Here is a 25,224-nt window from a genome sequence, read left to right on the forward strand (position 1 = left end):
TGTGAAATAGGGGCCCTTCCATTTGTGGAGGGGAGTCGCAGTGGTGCCCTTCTCCAGCCTGACAGGGTGTGTGGCTACAACTGCCTACCAGAGTCTCATAGGAGTCCCCTGATGTCAGTGCTCAGAAACACAGAAACTGCCCCAGGCTCTTTGCCTGGTGGGGGTCCCTGGCTGTGGACAGCCTGGGGGTGAGCAATCCAGTGTGTTCTCCCTACTCCTGCAAGTGCAGGACCCTCTCTCCCTCCTAGAATTGGGAGCTTCCTGAACTCTGACTTTTAACGTCTCACAGGAAGCTGTGGCCCCAGATGTCGTACCTGAAGTAGAAAAATACAAAGAATTCAAAGAGAGAATGGAATGAAATGGAAATGGAAGGTTAGGTCAGTGTTCCTCAACCAGGGTGTGCTTACCTACTCTCCACCCTCTGGGGGACTCCATGGCAGCACCTGGAGACACTTTTCCGTATCCAGTTGTATGAGGAATTCTTGGGGTGGGGGTAGAGGTCCTGCTGCTGATGCCAGGTGGCACAGACGCTGGAACATTGCCAGGTATCAGTACAGTACACAGCTCTCATGGTCCCCCTGGAGTTAATCACCCAGTTCACAATGCCAATATGGTGTCGCCAAAACTTACAGTCCAGTGATATGCTCTGCACTGCGATGGGTTTTCTCCTGCCTGTCCTTTAGGCATCTCGACTGAACCTGTTGTCTCAACTTGTCCCTTACCCCTGTCACTGTTGTGTGTGCAGTTTAACTGTCCAGTTCACCTTTTTGGAATTTGTTTATTGACTTCTATATTTTCAGTCTATCTTCTGATTGCTTGGGAAGCTCTGCAATTTGCTATTTTTTAAATTTATTTTGGATTGCTCTTTTTCTTTTCGTTGGTACTGGGGCTCAAACTCATCACCTCGTGCTTGCCAGGCAGATGCTTGTGTCCCCCAGCTATACCCCTGGCCCTTATTTTGGATTTTTGAGACAGTTTCACTGTGTAGTGCAGACTGACCTTAAACTCACTGTGTAGCTGCAGGCTGGCCTCATTCTCACAGTGACCCTCCTGCCTCAGCTTCTCTAGTGCTGGGATTACAGGCATGTACTACCAGGCCCACCTTTGATTTGCCATTTTAGCTCAGCATGGAAGACTAGGATGTAGCTGGCTGACAGAGCACTTGCCTGGCAGCATGAGACTATACTCAATCCTAGGACCAAAAAACCTTGGCAGAGAATAAAAGAGCTAAAGCAGGTATAAGCTGAGGCCATTATACTGACATCTGTGAGGAAGCTGGGGAACAATAGCTCCCTGCCCTTCCTAGGTGTACGGGGGACTGAACACTTGTGTTGTGTGGCCAGGGTGCCGGCATCATGCTGAACACTGAGCCTTTACATAGTTTCAATCCATTCTCAGCAGCATCCAGAGGGGCATCCTTTCTGTGTGCTCCTTGCTAGGATTTACATGTTAAGGTCTTAGAAGTGAGCTTTCCGAATCCAGAGGCTTGCCTTTTCCCAGCAGGCCTTCTGAAAAGCTTGTTGGAGTGTGCACTGTCCTCCACAGGGGTCTTACCCTCTCCGTCACGGGCAGGTTTTTAGGGATAACACAAATCTGGTGACCAGAAATAATGCACTGTTTCTTCCATGTAGTACTGGATATAATATGAGCTACCTTGGCTACCATAAAGGGTTCCTTAGCACAACTGATTTTTTGTTGTTTTTGTTTTGAGGTCCGATCTTATGTCATTCAAGTTGGCTTTGAATTCACTATGCAGCCCAGCATGACTTTGAACTCAACAGCAGTCCTCAGCCTCCCGACTGTTGGGATAACAGAAGTGTGCCACTAGGCCTTACAGCAGAACTGATTTTAAGTCTCATACAGTTAAGACAGGATCTTGCTGTATAGTGTAGGATGGCCTTGCACTCAGGGAGATCTTCCTGCCTCAGTCTCTTGTGCTGGGGGAATCACAGGCATGTGCCACCACACCCAGCTACACATCCACTCATGAAATGATACCATTGTATGGACTTAGTTTATTCTCAGTACTTGACATTAGGGAAATCTTGATTACATTGATGTTCCTTTATGGTATTTATCATTAAATCCAATATTTGTTCTCAACAGAGTGACAACAAGAAAATATCTTTTGAGTTTCCTTTCTTGATTTTCTGAATAGCAGGGGCCATTATTTATAAGATGTGCAGAAAATTTATAGTTCACCTGTTTCACTCCTATTCCATAAATCAATGATAAGCATGTCTTGAAGGCATTGTTTGAATTAAGTACATACTTAAAAGTAAAGTGGTGTTATGTAGCACTTCAAAATACTAGGGCTATAGAAGATGAAGCAGAAGTGTAGAGAGTTAATACAGTTGGCTGCCTTAAGTGGGAGTTTGTACTTTTTTTTCTCTTGTGCATGCTTAATTTTTCCATGTGATGCCCACCACTGAGTTGTACTCCTGGATATTAAGGAAGGAGAAATAGACACACAGGTACAGACAAAGGCCTGTGAGAGAATGCTCATGCTACCTTTATTCTAAGGTCAGGAAGCTGGAAACTACCTTAATAGGAGATGGAGAAATAGTAGCTTACTAATAATGACATACAACTCAGCCATGGAAAGGAATGGACTACTGAAATACAGCAGTCCCCAGCCTGGGCCATCCCCACCCACCACCCCCCCATCTGGAGGGGGTGACACAAAGGAGTGACAGCCCAGATGCTTCAGGTGGCGCTAGGGCTGGGCTTAGAGCCTCTGAGGCACAGGTGGTGATATAGCCAGAGCACTGCCCGGTTCCCTCGCCCCCTCGCCTGCTCTGCACAGTTCCTAACGGAGTGTACCTATACCCCTGCATCATAATAGCGAATTTGAAAACCGTGCAAAGTGAAGCAAACTTCACATGAAGAGGTATTATTAGTACATGACTGTTTCCCTGAAATTTAGAGTAAGCAAAGCTGTCATAGAAAAAATCAGAAGAGTAGTGACCACTACAGGAGTAGAGGCAGGGGATCTTCCTGGAATTGTGTTACTGGTGTGGTACTGCAGGAACTGTTTGCACATGAGAACCCTGCCATGCCCCTTTAGGTTTCCCCTGTGCCAATTTCACTTCAGAAGAAATGTGATGTGCCTGCCTGTACTGGGTCCTTAAGTTTAGGTGGACTCACAGAAGTGGATTGCTGCTAAGGTGTGCGCGGCAAAAGGATACTGGGAAGACCTGGGTGATGGATGGGGGGGGCTTTGTGCAGGTGCTGACCTCCTTGGGTGGAGGTGTGAATTTCTGTTGAGCTAAAAGTTGATCATCTGGCCTGTTTTGAAGTGTCTGTGTGCTCGTCACACTGTCCACCTCCAGAATGCTTCTTGTCTTGCACAGCTGGAAACTCCTGCATTAAATAGGAACTCTACCCACTGGACATTGCAGTGCTGCTTTTCCTCAGCCAGCCTTTGCCCTACCATTCTTTGAATCCCTGAGTTTGGTGTTTGCTTTGTGTCAGTAGAATCATTGTCACTGTGCCTGGCTGTTTAACTTAACACAACATTGAACCGTGTATAATGTCATGACTTTGTGCTGCTTTATGGGCAGGTAATGCTGTGTTGTATAGATTGCCCACACCTACCTTACCTGTCCATTCATTGATGAGTGTTGTGGTTACTTCCATCTTTTGGCTATTACGAATAATGCAGTAAGCATTAATGGTCATAATTTTGCGTGATGTCTTTGTTTCTCTTGGGCACATGGCAGGGTCCTGTGGCTATTGTTTAACCATTTGAGAAGTGACCAGACTGTTTTCCTTTGTGATTGTGCCAGTTTTCATTCCCACCAGCAATATTCAAGAGACCTGGTTTTCCATGCGCTTACTCATGAGCTACCTTTGTGATACATGATGTTACCTCATTGCAGTCTTGATTTGTGTTTCATAGTTGTTGAACACTCTTTCATGTATTTGTTGGCACCTGTGTATCTTCTTTGTAGACTTTTTTGGAGTCTATTCAAGTCCATTTTTTGGTTTTTTTGAGGCAAGGTCTTGCTATGCAGTAAGGCTGGTCTTGGTCCTACTTTGTAGCCCAGGCTGGCTCAAACTCGCAGCAATCCTCTTGCCTCAGCCTCTCGAGTACGAGTACCAGGATTATAGGGGTGTGTCACCATGCCTAGTCTTCTTTGCTCATTTTTAAATAGGTTACTTTCCTTTCTTTTTTGTCTTTTTAAGGTAAGGTCTTGATCTGCAGTTGAGGCTGGCCTGGAGCTCACTTGTAGCCCAGGCTGGTTTTGAACTTGCAAAATCCTCTTGCCTCAGTCTCCCAGATATGAGTGCTGGGATCATAGGCAGGTGCCGCCACGCCCTGTGTAATAATTCTTTATGTATTGGAGATACTCTACCTTTATCAGATGCATGGTTTGCAAACTTTTTCTCCAAAGCTTCCCCACTTGTCATTTCAGGATTTGGAAAACTGAAGCAGGAGGATTGCTATGACTTTGAGGCTAGCCTGGTCTGTATAGTGAAACTTTACCTCAAAACACTCACACACACACAAAGATTTTTTTTTTTCCCCCATTCTATAGATTATTTTACTTTCTTGATGGTGTCTTTTTAAGTAGAAAAGTTAATTTTGATAATTTTTCCCCTTTGGTAGCATGTGCTTTTGATGTAATAGCTGAGAACCTCATGCCTAACCCTAGGCCATAAAGGTTTGTACTTAAGCTTCTTCTAAATTTGACCATTTTAGCTGTTTAGATTCAGCTCCTAGGTTCATTTTGAGTTAATTTTTGCATATGGTGTGAGGAAGGGGCCCAAATTGATTCTTTTACACGTCAATGTTCAGTGGTCCCAGCAACATTTATTGAAATATGAGGTTGTGTATACTTGAACTGAAATTATCACACAGGAAAGAATACTCAGGTAGTTAGGCATGAATGTTCTCCTGAAAAACTTGTGATTTCACTTGTTCTTAATGCTCCAGCCATGTTCTTTATCCAGAACACTTGGTTGGTAACATACTGTTCTCACTTATAAACATCTCTGGATCTGTACAAGTTGAAATCCTGTCACCCTGTGAATTGGTTCAGTAGTCCATGGTCAGTTATACATTGCAGCTTCTTCATACCTTTGAGTTCTTACCTTGCACTGTTGAACAGGTGATTACCTTCAACCAGAGCAGCTTCTATGGGTTGGTGTACTCCGTTGCTTCTGCAGACTTGGGGGGAGAGAAGATCACTGCTTCGAACACCATCATGACATGACATAGGAGGTGATGCTCCGGGTCTTCAGTGTGACCGGAGACCTGCCAGCCTTTTTTGTCAGCCTACTTTCTCTTTTCTCCACACAGTCACATGAAGCCATCTGTGGTTCTTGCTTGTCAGGCTCACTTTCTTACATCCGGTTTGTTGCTCTCCCTGGTGTGAGAATGTATAAATATATTTATGTAGTGTTTCCTTTTCACCGGGTTTAATAATGAGACCCAGTTCTCTACTGTCCAGGGTGTCCTAGTGATCTAAGTTCCTTTCATGGCTGTCCTCAAAATCAGTTGCGCCCAGTTCGAATTAGTGGCATTGAGCTGTAAGGATGTGTACAAGTATGGACTTCATCTACTTTTTTTTTTTTTCTTTCTTGGTAAGCACTACTTTTATGTTTCCAAGATTGTTTCCAGTGCTGTACCCAGTAGTTCAGTTGACAATACTGTAACACCTGTCAGGTTAATTGGAAATGCAAAATAATTTTCTGGTCATAGGCTTTTATTCTTGTTGATGCTGTTCTTTCCTGTAACCTGAGACTAGAGGCACTAAGGAATTGTGTAGCTTGTAGCTGCCAAGGTAAATGGATAGCCTCAGACAGAACAATTAGCCTGTAGACTTAGAGTCTAGATTGTACTGTTGGCTTTGTGCAGCTTGTCATATACTTACAAAAGAGAAGCTCAAACCAAAGTATAGTGGTGTCCTTGCTAGTATGAGCCATTTTTTATCTTTAGCAGTTTTTCTGGATACAGCAAAATTTGACCTATTTGTAGTAAGCTAGCCAGGCAATTTTAACCTGTTTTTAACTAATGGAGCATCCTTTCTATTAAGTTTAAGATTTCTGTCCAGTTTGATTACGTAGACCAAACCTGGGATTTGGTTTTCTTTTCCTTCCTCCCCTTACCCCCCCCCTCCCTTTTTTTTTGTTTGGTTTTGTTTCTTGAGAAAGTCTTGCTATGTAGTTGAGGGTGGCCTTAAACTTAAAACTGATATCCTCCTGTTACAGCTTCCCAGAGTGCTGAGATGATAGGCATGTGCCACTGCCCGTGTTCCTCTTTCCTTTTTTGGAAAAACTGGTGTGCTAATTTGTTTATCCTTTCTTTTGAAAAATGTGGCTAAAGTGCCTCTGGATGCACTGCATGGAAAGTTCTCTGAAGAGCGGGAAATACTGTGCAGGCATCAGTACTTATCTTGGTTCTCCCGGCAGCACAGATCTAGAAGTGCTGATAAACAGTGTCAGTGTGTGCAATAGATTTTAATGCAGGTTGACAGCTTTAGAAGGTGGTATTAGTATCTTTAGTGGCGTCTCTTTGGACTTGCATGTCTCAGGAATCTTTGAACAAAAGATGTTGTGCTCAATATATTGCAGTTGTGACCAGCAGCTGAAACGTAGGGATCTCAAACCGAGGTCACAACTGGGTATGCTGGTTTCTTATGATGTCTGGAATTATTCAGCTGCTTCGAAATAAGAGACAGGACCACAATTTTCTTTGCTGCTGGTACATTACAGTTTGTGCATATCTTTGTTGCTTCTTTATTTGCCAGAAGTTATGCTCCATTATGTATGTTCATCACTTTCTAATACATGTTGTGTTAGTCATCCTTCTGCTACTGTGACAAAACACCTGATACAAACAGCTTAAAGGAGCAAAGATATTGACTCATGGTTTCAGGCTTCCATCCATAGTCAGCTGGTTCCATGGTTCTGGGCCTGGCTAAGTCCCGCTGTTCACCTTGTGTGACCAGCAGAGAGGGGAAAGCTAGAAAGGAAGGAGTTAGGGACAAGATGGCCCTCGGGCCACAGCCATGGCTTCTCTACTCATGCAGTAGGCCCCGCCTTCTCCCAGCTGTTGGATGAGGTAGAAGCTTCATTCTGTGGTAGGGCTCCCTGCTGCACAGGGTAGCTCATCTCTAACAGGTCTTTACCTATGGTCATAATGGCTTGGTTGTTGGAAGACAGGGTGCACATTTTTACATCATTGCGTCTTTTTCTTCTGTTGTGAGACAGGGAGGCCGCAATGGCTCACGAAGGACAGTCCCTGCCCCCGTAAGGCATATGTTGTCGGCAGTATTAGTTCAGTTTTGCCGACGTTGTGGGATAGTAGCAGCTAGAAATCTCACATACCAAGAGAAGGAATTTAGGAATACCTGGGGCAGGGAAATACAGTAAGCTTTTTTCTTTGAAATACTCTTGGTATTCTGGAGATTGAACCCAGGACCTCAGTGCCTGCGAGGCACGCACTCTTGCTGCAGAGCTATATCTCATTTTGAGATGACCTCATCATGTTGCCCAGGCTCACAGGGCTTGGGCACTATGTTTATCCTTTAATAGGTCATTGGTGTTTTTGAGCAGAGACTTAGCATGCCCAGAATGGAACTGAAGGTTAATTTAGTAGCAGAGTACACAGTGGATGAGAGAAAAGAACTGGAAGGTTGGTGAGGTTAGCAGATTAGTAGAGGTGAAATGATGTGGTTGCTGTGGGCAGTGGAAATAGGAGCGTGGGTTGGGACATAGCTCAGTGTAGACCCGGCAGGCACAAAGCCCTGGGTTTGCTCAGCGAGTCTCTATCTCAAAACAAAACAGAACAAAGCATGGAAGTAGGTTTGGGAGTAGATTTATTTCTGTTTAGGGGCATGTTGAGGTTTGGTGTATACATGTATTTCACAATGTCTAAGGATCCTTAGCCACGAAGCACTATAGAAAAATTGGAAGTGTGGTATATTTCCTAACAGATGGGGTGGGAAGGAGCGTATAACCCCATGGGTTTACTTCCACTTTGGCTGTGGCTTTTAGCCTTAGAAATGCAAGCCTGACCAGGCCCAGCTGTCTTTCAAGGGTAGGTGCATGGGACTGGTATGTAAAGCTGCTAAGTGAGCCGGCTGGTTACAGTGAGGGGGACTGGGCACGGAGAAGGCTGAGTTTGTGTGCACGTGGCCTTCACTCCCCTGGGAGGCTGAGCGAGGGTGGCACAGTGACAAGAAGAGAACCAGGCTGCTTGTAGCTTGGAAGGTACAGGTCACGACTTCCATGCTAGGGATGATTTGTCAGTGCATTTCTTGACTGATTCATAACGCCCAGGCTCCTCTTTACTGACCCTTTTCTGTCAATGTCTGTATGTTAAGATTTATTTGCTTGTCACTGTGTCAGGTCTTCATCATCTCACTGTCTGTGCATTTCACACATAGCTGAAATCTGGGCAAGATGCAGCCTTCCCTCCCATGGTGGCTCGAGGTGGGGACTGGCACATTCCCACAGTGTTCCTCAGTGCTAAGGGCATCCTGGAGAAGGCAAGTTTCCTGGGGCTGGGGTGACAGTGTACAGACAGGAGACAGGCAGAGGAAGCAGAATGATACCTAGTTCCATGTTCCTCTTTCGAGTAGTGGAAGAGAACTAATGGTAGATGATGTTGGGAAGGCAAATTAAACTTAAAAAGCAGGTAATGTTTAAAGTCCCTGTGTCCGTCCAGGTGAGGATTCAGGCTGGCAGGAAGGAAAAAGATGTAATGCTGGATGGTGCAGTGTCCTTTGTATCTACTCAGTCTCAGTTTCCACAGCAGCCGTGTCAGGAAGGAGCTTATACAGATAAAAAGGGTCGGATTGTAAAGGTTACTGCCCTGCTAGGTAAAGCAGATTGGTGAGTTACTGATGGGTAGCTGTTGGCCACAGTCTTGGTCCGAGTGTTTCAGATGAGTGTGTGTCCTGTCAGTTCCCTCCAGATGGACAGTGAGCTATTTAAATAATTTGGAGTTCTTGATTGTTCTAATGGAACTTTTCCATCTGGAGGGAACTATCATAGTTTGTCAGATTTTTAGGAAGCTTAGACGTAAAAGCAGATACCTATTGGGTTAAAAGGAAAAAAATTTCCCTAAAAGTTTTAAATTGCCTTCTAAAGACAGTTAATAAACACCTGCCTCTTAATACTGCCCCCACGCCCCCCCCCCCCACTCCCAGTACAGTGACTTGAACTCAGGGTGTTTGCACTGAGCTACACAGTCCCTTTTTCACTTATTTTGAGGGCTCAAATTTGGGATCCTCCTGCCTCAACCTCCTAACTGCTAAGTTTACAGATGTGCTTTACCACACCTGCCCAGTGTTTTGTTTTTTGGTCTTTTTGAGTCCGGGTCTCACTATGCAGTTCAGGCTGGCCTTGAGCTTACTTTGTATCCCAGGCTGGTCTCAAACTCACACAATCCTCCTGCCCCAGCCTCCCAAGTGCTAGAATTACAGACATGCACCACCACACCTGGTGTGCTCAGTGTTCTTAATAATGCTTCTTTAATAGCCAGCTCAATCCTTTGCACATAAGAACATCACTTTTTGCAAATAGGAAGTGTCATATTCTTCATTTTGTAGTAATTCTGTGTTAACTCAGTTTCAGAAGTATGAAAATTGCAGATGACCAGGACATCTTTGTTTGCTCAGCGTTTGCGAGCAGAGTGTTTGTGGGAATTGAACCCATGGAGTGCTGAACCACGTTTGTAACCCTTTATTTTTGTGATAGGCTGGCTAGCCTGAAGCTTGGGACTCGCTGTCCCCAACTTCCTGAGTGCTGGGGATGCTGGCCTGTGCCACCACACCCTGCTTTTTACTCAAAAATTATTACCATCAATATTCCAGTTAGTAACTTCTCTTTATTCCATTACCTCTTTCTCACCTAAGAAGCTTCTTTCAGTAATGCTGTGTGAGTGAGTGAGAAGGTTTTGCTTTTGTGTGGTACTTTAATTGGCTATGGGAGACAGAATAGAGAAAGAAGAGGGGAGAAAAGAATGATGGATCTTAAGCTATGTAATGGCACTTCCCTATGTTCCCTGTGATCCCAGCACCTGGGAGCCTGAGGCAGGAGAATTGTGCATCCAAGGCTAGCATGGGCTGCTGGCAAGATCCTGCTCCCCTCAAAAAAGGTTTTGGCACCGTTCATTTTCGTCTGTAAGCATTTAAGTGGTATGATTGAGATGTCAGTGAATGTCTTATTTTCAGTAAAGGACGTTGCCAAGTTAATCTTCCACAGAACACGCCCCTCACTTTGAACTTCCTATTCTGTCTTGTCACTTCCTGAGTTCTGGGAGCTTCTTCTCATGAGGGGTACAGGGGGTGCCTCAGTGTCCTGATCTGTTCAAAACATTTTGACTTTGAAGAAGAGATAAAAGTTGCACAGTGCTGGATGCAGTGAGTAAGTCCAATGAGGCACAGTGTCATGATCTTATGAATCTGTCTTTCTGTTGGGTGACACTCAATAGTAGCAGTCACCAGGTTTTTTATCACACCTGGTAAAGACGCCTAGGAAAGTAGCTCCAGAGTTGTTTTCACAGAGGGGCAAGAACATGGGATGAGTGTATTCAGAGCGAGTGGAGGCCTTTGAAGGGGATTCATGGCAGTGTGTCTTTCACTGTAATATATTTTAAAAATTAAACATTCACTGTATATTTTGATCACTGTATATTTGGATTGTACTGCTTCTTTAAAAATTCTTTAATCATTTGCAACACTTTTTTTTTTTTTTTTTTTTGCACTAGTAATTGAACTCATGACCTTGGGCTTGCCAGGCAGGCCCTGGGCAGTAGAGCTACATACTACTCCTAACACTTATTTTGTCGGACACACTTTTTTTTTTAAGTTCTTGAGAACTAACCTGTTTTCATTTGATCATTACTCATTACAAGTCTGACCCCCTGAATAGTTTCTGCTTTGGAATTTGCCTTGTTTTGTTTTTGTTTTTTTTAATTTGTCTTATTTTTATGGAAGTGCCTGCCTGGTACTTTTAGTTATATTACTGCTGGGCATCTAAGCTTCAGCTCATTTTTGCCCATGTATTTCAGCTTGTGGAGTTACTTGTTATATATGAAATAAAAATTTGAATAGCACTTGCACAGAAAATGTGGGTCTGGGTTTCAGTTTCTCACGGGAGACACCCCTCTCCCAAAAGAAAAGCCAGGGACTAGCTTTTTTGCTATTTGTAGGTGACTTTCTGCTACATCTTGGAGACATTGGGCAGTATTGTTTGAGTTTTTATTTTCTGAAACTCAGTTGTTTAACTGTGTCTCAGACTTTCACTATTTTTATTTTTCTGCCAGGCACCTTGATTGGAGCTTCCTTTCCTTGGAATTCTACCAAATTCTTTTCTTCTGTTTAACATTTGGGTTTTAGTAGTAGAATCTACTTTAACTCAGTCTCAGCATGTTGCCAGAACCAGAAAGCTATGTTTCTGTAAATTTCTTTTTAAGATATGAGTTACAAATTTCTTAAGATACACTATACTAACTGGCACTGTGATGGCACTTCCCTATGATCCCTGTGATCCCAGCACCTGGGAGCATAAGGCAGGAGAATTGTGCGTCCAAGGCCAGCATGGGCTTGTATGTGTAAGAGAGGGTGTGTGTGTGCCGAGTGCTCCGTGATGCTGAAAGTGACATTTGAAATGTGTTGACTGACACTTCGTGTGGGTATATGATAGTGGACTAAACACAAATCCCAACACCCTGGGTTATGAGTCTTCTGTTGTTTACTGAGACCAGCTAGAACATTCTTCTCATGTGGGTCAAGAATGCGGATTATGTTTTATCTGATTTAATGTAATAGGAAAATAGTAGGAAGTGGGGTTTTAGTGCCAGGCGGGATCTTTGCATGGTTTCACTTGAGATACATCTAGTATCATTAATACATAAAGTTAATTGCAAATAAGAAATATTGCACTAGGAAAAATTGTTGAGATATAAACACTGTCTGTAGTAAGGGGCAAATAGGTGTTAAGCTTCATTGATAGTGAAGGATTTTTCAGGTAAAAACAACAGTAAGACATTTTTTTTTTTTAGCGTGCAGTAGGAGTTTTGCTGGGCATGGTGCAGCTCTGTAATCACACCACTTAGGAGGCTGAGGAAAAAATTGAGAGTTTAAGGCCAGCCTGGGATACGTAGCCACTTCAAGGTCAGCCTAGACAACATAACCCCATCTTCCAAAAAAATAACAAAAAATGGATTTTTTTTTTTTTTTTTTTGAGTTGTAGGAGATCAAATCTGGGGACATTGGCATGCTATACAGGTGCCCTACCACTGAGCTACATTCCTGGTCGCTGGGAAAGAATTTTTTAAGGTTTAACAATATTCTGGGCCCAGAAACATATTGAGCAATAGAAACACAGCTTGCTAGTGGATGGAAGTGGCAGTGAAAGTTACCCCCAGGCAGGCCATTTACTTGAGTCTTATCCTAAGTAGAAGTCCTAACTTAGGCCTTACCCTAAGGACACGGTGTACATAGGGTACCTACTGCAGCTGCAGGAAATGGGAAGCAGTTTAAGGGCCTTCCGAGGAGCATAGAGTACAGCACAGTGGAGTGCCACAAGGAGGAATGTGGGGGCTTTAATTCTCTGAACCTCTGGAAGAATGGGCCGCAAACTAGTGATGGTGCTGCCTTGAGGAGGAGGGTTAGCCAATTGAAGGACCAAGGCAAGGGAGGAGAGCTTCTGGCTGGAGGTCGGTACAGAGGATGTATACTACGCCGTTACTTCAGCAGGAACCAATCTCATTGTGTGCACATACTGCTGTACAAGTAAGGGAAGAAAGCTCTGGTGGTATTAGATTTGAATTGAATATCAGTGTGAGTAGATTTTTTTTTTTAATAACTTTTTTTTTTTTTTTTTTTGGTCTTTTTGAGACAAGGTCTCTATGCAGTCCAGGCTGGCCTTGAGTTCACCTTGTAGCCCAGGCTGGTCTCGAACTCGAAAGGATCCTTCTGCCTCAGCCTCTCGAGTGCTGGGATGACAGGTGTGAGCCACCATGCCCAGCTTTTTTATAACATTTTTCATCCCCAAGAGCTTAGAGATGAATCAGACTGGGGTGACTCATTTTTCTTTAGAAGTTTAAGGAATGAGCCGAGTTTGTTGATGCACAACTGTCATCCCAGCACTCTGGGAGATCAAGAACAATCAAACTTGAGTCCAGGTTGGGCAACTTAGCAAGATATGTATATGTATATGTATATATGCCAGGAATATAGCTCAGGTGCACAGCATCTGCCTGGCGAGCACAAGGTCCTGAGGTCAATTTCCAACACCACAAAATAAAAAAAAGTAAAAGAGTTGAAGCAAAGCACCGTACCACTTGAAGACCAAGCTGTGTGTGAAACCCCATTTCTGCATCTATGGCCTATTTCTATGCCAGGTCCTGAGTCTGACTGCAGGGTAGATACTGTGCTAAACTATGTGAATGAAAAGCAGTGAGAGAAGTTTTGTTTAGTTTATCTGCCTAATGAGTTTCCTTTGGAGTGAGTGCCTTAGAAGAGGTGTAAATTTTTTTAAAGTGGAAAGCAGTTTTCATTTTGTTGAGCAGATTAAACTAAGTAACTTGGTGTAGTTTTAGGTTATAGAAGTGGATTGGTGGCTTGGTATGCATCCCATTGAGGAATTCAGATCCAACAGCTAAGAGAGAGGGTGGGGGTGAGCTCCTCTGTCCATTTGCATCTGCAGGATGATTGCACTGCCTCTCAGAGCAGGGTACTTCTAAGAGTGAAGGATCCAGCTGTAGCAGCTGGGGCAGCTGGAGAACACGGGCGCTGTGCCTCCAGCAGGTCACCGTTAATGTTTGACTGCAGAGGCCTGGGCTTGATTGAGATTTGAGCAGAGTTTTTTCCTTGGAGTGGGAAGTGCAAGGCAGAATGGATTTGTAACTTGATTGAGAGTTACCACTGGTGTCTGCTGTCTGTCCTGGGATGTCAGTGTTTCCTTCTATCTCAATAAAACTGAACTTTATTAAAGGTTTTTGGACATTATAGTAGGAGTCATAACTCATCATAACTGGACTCTGCAAGGACAATTAATTGTTAAATACATTTATTTAATGTTAAAAGATATTTCTATAGACAAACTGGTATCACCTGATCAGCTTGGATTTTGTCCTGGATTTGTTGATTAATGCAGCAGATCCTTTAGGTTTAAGATGATTGTACATATCCGGGTAGAATGGTAGCTTTGGTGACTGAGTGCTGGGATTACAGGTGTGGTGTGCACCACCCCGTCTGGTGAGCTAATGTTACTACTGATTCCCTTCCTTGCTGTTGACTTCTTAGTAGCACCTCTATTCAGAAAAGTTTTTCAGGGAGTGTCTTTATAGTTTGGGGGTTTTTTTTCTTAGACTTATATTGATTTTTTCCCCCTCCTCTCACAATTTAAAAATTACTTCAAATTAGCTTGCACAGCCAGCTGTGTCTGTTAAGTTCTTATGCTCTGTGTTCCGGTATTACTCATTTGATCCAGCCACAAACCTTGTGGTGAGATCTGAGCAGAGTGCATTGTGTATTAATGGGGTGAAAGTGCTTGTGTCTTGTGCTGAGCCTGTGGGGAGACGGAGTTACTGTGCCCCTGTTGTTTCCTTCACAGAGTTGGTGGCATCTGACAAAGAACCATGCTACCTGGCTGAAACTCCAGGACGGCTATTGTCCAGGTCATTTTATAAAAGCCCAACACTGTCAATCGTACGTAATAGCAATGTGCAAACTAGTAAAGCTAACACATTAGATAGACACTGGTCAGCTTCTAAGTCGCTGTGTTGTAACTAATGCAGTAGATGGTAGTTTCTGGGGCCTTGATAGGCAAGTGTGCCCGCATGCATAGTGCAGTCCTTGTCCCCAGGTTGTCGCAGGTACCCGCACCTGGCAGGAGGGATGAGGAGGTACTCTGGGCCAGATTGCAGATTTGTCTCTGCTGCTCATGCCAGCTGTCATCCTCATTAGGCTTTTCTCAGCTTCTGCTACTCTTCTGTGCATTTAATCATAAAGTCCCAGCCACAAAAGGGCCCTTGGCTTTGTGTCTGCAAGTAATGTCCTCCCTGGCCTAGCACCTTTCTGGGGATCCTGTTGGGGAGCTTATTGTGGTATCCAGGGCACTCTGGGAAACAGGGTACATGAGAGAGGCCTACATTTGTGTGGTGGGGGGCAGGCAGAAGTAGAGGTGCTATTGATTTTTTGACGCCACTTCTCAAAATCCCCTCATTTATTTCTTTCTTAAGGCAACAGTGCATGAGTCAGTTTGAAGTTTAGAACTCTACCTCCTTTTCTCAAAAAAAAAAATTCCAGAAGTCACCCATGAAACACAAAAATGGTAACAGAGAGCCAGGCATGGTGGTGCATGCCTATAATTCCAGCACCTGGGAGGCTGAAGCAGGAGTGGCATAAGCCCAAGCCCAGCCTGGGCAGTCCTGGAAACTCTGGCTCAAATTACAAAATAAAAGGACAGGGGATACAGCTTAGTACAAGGGCTCTGGTTTCAATCTCCAGTCCACAAAGAAAAACAAAAAGATTGTAGCTGTGATGGCAAACCTGTGACACATGTGTTAGTTATTTTTTCTAAATTAAAACATCGGTGTTGAGTTTAGGGTTGTGGTTTGGGCACTTGTCTGTAAAGGTTCACCTTCACTGTCATAAAGGGAAAAAACTGAAGGGCGTTACTGTCCTAAGATTCTGAGGAAGAATCTACAAAGTTTATTTATTTATTTATTGGTCTTTTTCCTTTCTATTGGTACCAGGGATCGAACTCATGACTGCCTGCTTGCAAGGCAGGCGCTTATGCCGCTGAGCTAAATCCCCAGCCTCTACAAAGTTTATTTTATTAAACATCTATTAAAGTTGGCTTAGAGATGTTAAGCAGGAGACCTTTTTTTCTTCGCTGCTGTGCTGGGGATGTAACCCACGGATCCCTCCCCTGCATGTCGTAGGCTTCCTGGGAGTGCACCCTGAGCCCCAGGAGGGACTCCTAAAAGTTGCTTTTTCAGTTCCTCTCCGCCCCCTTGCGTTTGGGTGTGGCCCTTTGTGACCTGTCGCCACACTCCAGCAGTTTTCCAGCTTCGGCTGGCACTGACATGCACTTAGGGAACGTGGTTATGTCATTTCATACTACTTTCAGTTTTATGGGTTTTTAAAAGATTCCGCCCCCAGCCTCAGGATTTCAAATGATTTTAAACATTATGCTATTTACATATATATATTATATAAAATATATATCCTTATTTATATATATATGCATGCATATATATATATATATATATATATATATTTTTGATCTTTTTAAGACAATCTTGCTATGCAGTTCAGGCTGGCCTTAAACTCACTTTATAGCCCAGGCTGGTCTCGAATTTGCCATGATCCTTTTGCCTCAGCCTCCCGAGTGCTGGGATTACTAGCATGTGCCACCACTCCTGGCTGGTTACCCTCATTACAATAATTTATGATAAGGTGACTGAATTTTGTTTGGGCCATTTTTACTTAGGTAAACAAGAAAATTCTTGAATGAGAACTACATTTCCTAACCTTTTGTTATTAGATCTCTAAACAGTCCTCTTTTTCTTTTGTAATATTTATGTGAACTTGTTTTTTAAATTACAGCTGGTACTTATACTTTTTTTCCCCCAATGAGACAGGAAAGGCTGCCTGGGCTGCCCTGGAACTCCGGGGCTCACATAGTCCTCCCATTTTAGCTTCCCGAGTAACTGGGAATGTAGGTGCACACACTGTTCCCTGATTTGTGGTAGATAGCAGTAGTATCTGACTATTTTTTCAGAGTGCAACATGATCTTCTTTATCCTTTCGTTGAAGCTGTTGTCACTAGTTTCACTTTGCCTAGAGCAGTACCTTCCCACTGCATCTAAGCAGGAAAGCGGACTGACAACAGTTAATGTTCACTAAACACTTAATGTGGGACACTTCAAAGGTTTTGTGTGTTTGTGTATAAGTTACTGTGTCTGCTGGGGGTTTTTTGTTTATTTTGGAGGTTTATGTGGAGACAGGGATCAGTGTGTAGTTCAGGCTGGGCTTAAACTCATTGAATAGCCCAAGTGACCTAGAACTTGCAGTGATCCTCCTGCCTCAGATTCCCTAGTGCTGGCATTATAGGCATACATCACTATACCTGGCTCTGAGGTTATATTCCATAATATTTTTCAATACAAGATTTTAAAATTACTTAGTATTGAGTAAAACTGGTAGCCTGAAAATGCCTGTCATGTCTGTCATTTATGACTTTTTCTATTCTCAGGCATTCCTTGTACCAGTGGTTTGAGAAGCACTAGCCCACTGGATCCAGTCCATGTTTTTGTATGACACCAGGAGTGAACGGCATCCTTCTTCACATACTTGGGCCTGGGACAGAGCTCAGAGGCAGAAGTGCCTGCTTGGCTTATGGGACTGTGTTCATCCCCAGCTCTGCTAAGAAAATAAGATGTGATTGGCATGGAAACTGCCATTGAGGACTGGGGACTTGGCTCAGCGGTGGAGCGCCTGCTTGGCAAACATAAGGCCCTGAGTTCTTTCCCAGTACATAAAGGAAAAGAAACTGCTGTGGAGTAGCTGCTTGAGCCTTATACATAGATGTGCACTTCCTTGTCTGCAAGAGGCCTTGACAAGTTACCTGTCCTGTGGTCTTGCTGTTCTCCTGCATACCTGACATTTAAACATTTATGTTTCCCCTCCATAAAATAATCGTGTTTCTGTCTTTTGCCTGATGTGTTCCTCCCCTTGCTTGTGTATAGCTCAAGTAGACTTCCCCCCAGGAGGCTGACCAGAGGCCATCTCTGTCAGCTCTAGCTACTTCAGTGCTTCGTTAGCACCTGATTTCTGTTTCCTACAGTGTGGTGTGTAGTTACTGGTGCATACAGCTAGGAAATTCCTGAGTACCTGGGTCTTGTCTGTGTTCACGCAGGTCAAGTACCTGTCACCTAGCAGTATCTAAATGTTTGTTGAATGAATGAGCAAATAATGACAGTGCTTGGTTGATCCAGCTTTGCTTTTGGAAGCTATAGACCTTGTGATTCTGCCTTGCCAGGGAGATTGAGGCAGTGATCTGACCCCTGGACCCTGGGAGTGTGGCTCCTCTGGCTGAGGGGGCACGTTACAACTGTGGTAGGTGGCAATTCAGGTGCATACTAGGCAGAATCAGTCACGCTTTTATCTGAGCTTGATACTCATCTGTTTCTTTCAGGAACTGTTGGACAAGTATTTAATAGCCAATGCAACTAATCCAGAGAGTAAAGTCTTCTATCTGAAAATGAAGGGTGATTACTTCCGATACCTTGCTGAAGTTGCATGTGGTGATGATCGAAAACGTAAGTATGTGCGATTTGCAGGGTAGGCCAGACTGCAGGAGTGGAGGTGGCTGGGAGCTTCCAGTGGCAGTCTGGGCACATCTTTTGGGCTCTGTGCTGTGTTGTGTTTTGGGTTTGGTTTTTGATCCTGGAGATGGAACCCTGGGCCTCCTAGGCAAGTGCTCTACCACAGAGCTCCATTCCCAACCTTTTTTTATTTTTGAGACAAGATGCTGGGGTTGGGGGCTGGGGGTTTAGCTCAGCAGCATAAGCGCCTGCCTTGAAAAGCAGGCAGTCGTGAGTTCGATCCCTGGTACCGATAAAAAGGAAAAAGACAAAAAAAAAAAAAAAAAAAGATGCTGGGGCTGGTTTTGAGCATGATTTTCCTGTCTCAGCCTCATAAATAGCTGGGGTAACAGATGAGCACCACTCTGCTGGCCAGGTTCTTTGTAACTTAAAACACAATTGTAGAACTTACATATCAAGAAACTGAATGCTGACTTCCTAAAAGTTAGTTGTGAATTTGTCTTATCTACCCTTTTAAATAATAACATGTAACCCTTAATTGTTATTCCATATTGTATTATTAAAAACAGGTTACTTTTATGTTTTGGGGCTTGGGATTTTGTTTAGCTCCAGAACTTTGTGAGTGATTCTGCATTTTACACAGAAGTTAGAGGCTGTTGTCCTTTTCTGTTGGTTGTGTCCATTGCCTTGTGTTAAGGAGGGGTCACAGTGTTGCTGATTATATACAGCTGTGTTTGTGCAGAGGCGCATTAACATGAGAGTGTATTGCTGAAGTATAATTTGTTCTAACTTCACAATGAGCTTGAATGACCCATATGGTTAGGGTTCATTTGAATGCAGGGTAACTGTGTTGGCTGGGAAAATAGTCATCGTGAAAACAGATTCGAGGGTGTCTTGTGGGCCATGGAGGAAGCGGCTCCTGCTGCATCTTGTCCTAGGGCTATGTGCTGTGGGGTCACCTATCCTGAGCCTGTGGTGGGCCAGGGAGAGGTCTGCACATCCTCACGGCATGCTGTCCACTGCTTGGTGGCCGGCCTTAGCAGTGTTATCCTGTCCAACCTGACACTGCACCTGCTGGACCTTGCGAAGATCTGCTTCATTGTGGGCGATGGATTGGAACTTGGACCAAACTGTAAAGGGGTCCCTGTTGCCCAGCTGCCATTTAAAAACTCAATACTGTGAAGAGTTAAGGTATCACTCCAAGTGTATGTGTGCAGGTTTTTCCTCACCTTACATTCTCTTTTTCAGTACCATTAAATCATACAAAATAGAAGGAATACTCAAATAGTTAGATGCCACAGAATGCCTCATCTCAGCTGTTGAAGCAGGGGCTGTGACCCTCTGTGTTATAACCCATTATGGGTAGTGATGAGGATGGTGGTCACGCCACACAGCACCAGCATGAGAGAGTAGTGATACACTGGTGGAAATACATCATCAGTGGGAAGGATTTTACAACGTAAATGCTCCCAGTTTGATTAGAATAACTCCAACCTGCTATGCAACTCTCGTGGCCTATGAAAATGTCTCTTCATTTCGTACTTGACCTTCGAGAAAAGAAAGTAAGATAAAAGAAGATATTTCTGGTGCCTGTGCCCCAGGCGTAACTGGCTCCTTTGAGACATAAAGCTCAGGTGAATGCTGCACAGCATCTCAACTCATAATTGCATTGGTCTGTGGAGTTAGAAGTCCAAAGTGGCTGCACCTTTGCAGCGAGTGCTGGGGGACTCGGCTGCCTCTGCCTGTGACAGCTGTCCTCCACAGGACATCGAAGCCAGCAGTGAGTGAGCTTTGCACTCACCATGCAAGTAGAAACTTAATTTGCAGCCTATGTAAGTAGGTTATAGGAATGTGCTTCTTTTTCTAATCTCATTGCCTGGATTGACTTTAAAATTGCCCTTTATGCTGTAGCAAGCAGTTGGCTTCACAGGAAGATACGAGTGTTCCTGGGGTAATAACCTGTAGGATAAGATGTCACCCAGACCTGATGGGTGAGAAGATGTACACATCCGTGTGGATGCCTTCAGCTTAGCTCAGCTGGAATGCGCTCACTGTGGGCCTTTGAGAAGTGAACTCGATGCTCTAGGAAAACTCGGTGTCTGTTGTCACCCCATCGCTAATTCCTTTTCAGAAGCATTTCCATAATTTCAAATAGATTCCTGATTTATTTTTGGCATAAGTACTTTTCTCTCTCTGTGTGTGTGTGTGTGTGTGTGTGTGTGTGTGTGTGTGTGTGTGTTTCATTTTTATCGGTACCAGGGATCGAACTCACAACTGCCTGCTAGTGAGGCAGGCGCTTATGCTGCTGAGCTAAATCCCTAGCCCCATTGGCATAAGTACTTAAATGTTTAAATTTATAGGATCTGAACTTTTTTGGTTCAGTGGTGTCAGCCTTTATTTAGCATACATAGCTATGGATCACTTACTAGAGATGCTGAGTAGATCTGGCAGCTTTGACAGACGCTAGAATATTTGACTCTGTTTGCTAACTGAATGGCAGTGAGAGACTTCTTTCATTTTTGGCTTTATGGATCCAGATCCCACATAAAGATTTAACTTATTTGGTTGGTCAAATTCAGATTGAAATACAGATTACATTAGTGGCCATAATTGATTTTACTTAAGTCATTATAGATGTTTATAAACACAAAGGCCTAGCCTAAAAGATGTCAGTAAGCTGAATGTGGTGGTGCAAGCCTATATTAACAGCACTCTGGGAGGCTGAGGCATGAGGTTTTCAAGTTCAACCCCAGCCCAGGAAAATTTAGTGAGATTATCTGAAAAAAAAAAGTATCTGTGCTGTTGTACTTTACTTCATTGTAATTAAGACATTGGGGTTTTCAAAGCCATATTTAAATGGCTTTTTAATATGTTGGAAATGGGATTTAATTTTAAAAATTGAAAAGAAAATAGATTTAAGTATTGTGGTTTGTTTAAATGTCCCCACTAAAGCCTCATGGGTCATAAGACATGGGCCTTTCTAGGGCAGCTGAGTCTAGTGTTTGTAATTGGTTCGTTGTCTAGACCTGGGATTAGCAGTGTAAATGCCTCACCCACCCAGGGGTGGAGCCGCCGCCATAAGGGAAGGAAGGAAGCAAGCTTTCCTGCTTTTGCTCTTTTCCCTTGTTTGTGGCCATCATGAATGGTTGCTCCTATGCCTCGACACCCTGCTTTCCTTCCCTCATTTTGGACATCAGGTGTTTTGTCTCAGCAATGAGAGAAACGTAACCAAGGCAAGTAATAAATACTTAACTTTTAAAAACCATAATCAATTTGCCTAATTTGAAAGTGAAAACATCTCCCGGACTATTATTGTTCCTTGAGTGTAATATGAGTCCTACTCAGTTTTGTGTATGCCTGCTTCTGCATTTACCATGCTCACAGGAGTTGGTGGCACATACCTGTAATCCCAGTTTGGGCCAGGCGGAGATAGGAGGATTGCTTCGAGTTTGAGTCCAGCCTGGGCTGCATAGTGATATCTTGTCTCCAAAAACAAACAAACAATTTCACCACATTCTAGGTAGACAAATATCACTTCTGATTTTTTTTTTACCAGTAAGTATCTTTTTTTGTTGTTAATGTTGACCTATCCAAAAAGATATACTCCTACCAATAGTTACTGTGATCTCTTACTGAAATGGAGATACTTTTGTCATCTGAATATCAGTATAATTGAAATCATAAAGAGAAAATGAACCTATTGTAACAAAATCTGTATACTAGCTGGCTTGGGAGTACACAGCTATACTCCCAGCGTTGGGGGGCTGAGATGGGAGGATCATGAGTTTGAGGCCAGCCTGATCTGCATAGCAAGTTCAAGGCTGCCCTTGTGACTGACGGTACAGCAAGACACTGTCTGAGGAACAACAACAAACCAGGTGTACATCTGTAGCCCCAGTACTCTGGGAGGCAGAAGCAGGAAGATCTTAAGTTCAAGGCCAGCCTGGGCTACATAGCGAGACCTTGACTCAAAACAATAAAAATCTGTGTCCTAATTTTACTTACTGTGTTACTGATGTGTAGTTTCTGTGTCATAAACAGAATTGGACCTGAAAATTTGGCACAGGAATGAACATAGAAATCCAGCAGGCCAAGAGTATCTTTGGGAGAATGAGACATAGCTGCTGGCTGGATGGAGACCATTAGCACTTCTGGGTCCCACACAGCCCTGTGTAGATAATTGCATTGCTTCTGGGCGACCAGAAGCTTCTTGTATCAGGAGGGCTGTCCCAGCTATGACTAGACAGCAGGCTCCGTTGCAGAGGAGGGAAGGAAGGTGCCACGTTCTGGTGTAAAGGGTGGATTGGTTTGTGTCACAAAAGTGGCTCTAAAGCTGTCGTGTGCCAGTGACCTGATGGAACTGCTTTATGAAAGCAGTAATGATTAGATTAGTATTGGTAATATTTCCTGAGATTATGTTTTTAAGTGGGGTGACATTTTTATTAATCCAGTAGCCAAACTGATCAAAGCAGATTTTGGCACTTTGGAACCTATTTTTACTGAAAAAATTTTTTTAAACTATTGAGGCAGAGTCTTACTGTGTAACCCAGCCTGGCCTGCGCTCACAAGGTACTCTAGTCTGGCCTTCAACTCATTATCCTGTTCTTTTTTTTCTTTTTTCTTTTTTCTTTTTTTTTTTTATTGGTACTGGGGATCAAACTCACGACACCTGCTTGCAAGGCAGGTGCTTATGCTGCTGAGCTAAATCCCCAGCCCTGATTTTGGCACTTTTATTGCCTTTTACTTAGTATGGCTTGATACCAAGATTATTGATACCAATATTATTTCCACAAGTTATAAAAACATAACTTGTGGCACTTTTGAACCTATTTTTACTGAAATTTTTTTGTTTTAAACTATCGAGACCGAGTCTTACTATGTAACCCAGCCTGGCCTGCGCTCACTCTAGGCTGAATAAACATAACTTTATTTTTCATAAAAAAAAAAAAACAGTATTATCCACAAGTTATAAAAAATGTTATAAAACACAAAGACTCTGTAAAGCGTTCTCATTATTTAAGAAAGGGGTAATCAATGAAGGTTTTTTTTTTTTTTTTTAGTGAAGTTATTTTTAATTGTTGTGTTTCTAAGTAATATATAAGATAGGAAAGAAGAAAATAGTTTTAGCCCTAGAGTTGAGGAAGTCTGTGCTATTTTAGGGTTTTGATTAAGCAGATTATAAGTAAGCAACCTTGTAAACTAGTTTTTAAATACCTGGTATTTGGTTCCTAGGGTTATTTTTTTATTTTATTTTATTTTATTTTAAGGCCAAAAATCTGGTTCTGCCAGGAGCCAATAAGCAGCATGTTTGAATATTTAGCATACCATATTCTGAATAGACATCTTTGGAGTCATGCTTTTATTGATTTATTTACTTATTTTCCTTCACAGAAACAATAGATAATTCCCAAGGAGCTTACCAAGAGGCATTTGATATAAGCAAGAAAGAGATGCAGCCCACACACCCCATCCGCCTGGGGCTGGCTCTTAACTTCTCTGTATTTTATTATGAGATCCTTAATAACCCTGAGCTTGCCTGCACGCTGGCCAAAACGGTAAGCTTGAATGTGTTCGGGAGATGGCAGCTAAGGTTGCTTGACGTACACTTTGTCCTGTGTGTCCTCACTTTTCACCTTTCCTTAACCCTTTCCACACCACATTCTTGCGTTACGAGCAGCAGTACTTGACTAAAGAGTGCACTGGGCACAGTGATCTCAGGAAACGTGAGTGACTTTACAAAGGGAACGTAGAAGGTTAGAAAGTAATGCCTGCCAGGTTAGGGCCAAGCGCCTGTGTTCTCCACAGTTTCAGAATGGGAGAGAAGGAGGGTCTTTTGCAAATAGATGCAAGTTCTTGTGTGAGCGGTGTGTGAAGCCTTGCTACCATACTGTGCGTTTGTCCAGGGAGTTCTGTCCGTGTAGGTATTCATATGTGGATATTGCTGTTTATCAGGCTTTCGATGAGGCCATCGCAGAGCTTGATACACTGAATGAAGACTCCTACAAAGACAGCACTCTCATCATGCAGCTGCTCAGAGACAACTTAACAGTGAGTGCCATAGTCCTGTTTCCTCTCGGGAGTAACAGCATCTTTGGGGGCAGTTACATAAGAGCTGTCCTCTTCTAGAAAATGAGTATATAGACCTGAACGTGATATTGGCAGACAGGTTTTCAAGGTGAATAAGCATTCTGTCAGATTGCTAAGCTTGTAGGAACTGGTGAAATTGTTCTCTTTGGGATGAAGATACCGATAAACTGTCACTGTGAGAGTTTTCACAGAGCTTGAGAATTTCCTTTCTTTGAATGAGTTAGCTGTACCAAGTTAGGGGCTTGAGGACTATGAGGCTTTCCTACAAGTACATGAACTCCTTGTTCTAGTAAAGAGTTTGCTTTCTGAATTACTCATGATGTTTGCAAGTGTTTCACAAGGAATAAACATGTATCTAAATCATCCCTCCAAGACCCAAGCTTCTGTTTTCTTTGTTGATCAGGGAAATGTGTTAATTCTCCATCACTGTCACAAAATACCTGCAATAAATAGCTCGTGATAGTTCAAGATTTATTTTGAGTATGATTCCACTGTGGTGGAAATCCATGGAGGGGAGAACCTGTTTACCTCATGGTGGCCCTGAAAACAGAGAGAGGAGGTAGCTTGGGACCCAGTGCCCCCTTCAAGGTCGTCCCCCAAATTACTTACTTTCTCCAGGTAGGTCCTACTTCCTAAAGGGCCCACCACCTCCAACTAGCAGCATGAGCTGGGGCCCAAGCCTTAATAGGTAAGACCTTTGGGGGACACTTGAGACTCAAACTACAGCTGAAGTAACTGAGTAGGTACAGTGTGAACTTTGCATAGTTCACCATCACCACCACCCTGGTACTGGGGGTTGAAACCAAGGCCTTGGCATGAACTGTGTGCCCTCCTACTCT

The 25,224-nt window shown here is 43.4% G+C and overlaps 1 protein-coding gene across 1 annotated transcript in view; it reads left to right on the forward strand.

The window, feature by feature from the left end:
* Positions 1–25,224, forward strand: part of Ywhaq (tyrosine 3-monooxygenase/tryptophan 5-monooxygenase activation protein theta) — a 31,436-nt gene that overhangs the window by 3,967 nt on the left and 2,245 nt on the right. The window contains exons 2-4 of the mRNA XM_003464956.5: positions 18,169–18,292; positions 23,690–23,853; positions 24,251–24,346. Of these exons, the coding sequence (XP_003465004.1) occupies positions 18,169–18,292; positions 23,690–23,853; positions 24,251–24,346 (384 nt within the window). The remainder of the gene's footprint in view (positions 1–18,168; positions 18,293–23,689; positions 23,854–24,250; positions 24,347–25,224) is intronic.

Source organism: Cavia porcellus, unplaced genomic scaffold, assembly GCF_034190915.1.
Source record: "Cavia porcellus strain 051 isolate PalLab524CR breed Dunkin Hartley unplaced genomic scaffold, mCavPor4.1 scaffold_8, whole genome shotgun sequence".
Lineage (NCBI taxonomy): Eukaryota > Metazoa > Chordata > Mammalia > Rodentia > Caviidae > Cavia > Cavia porcellus.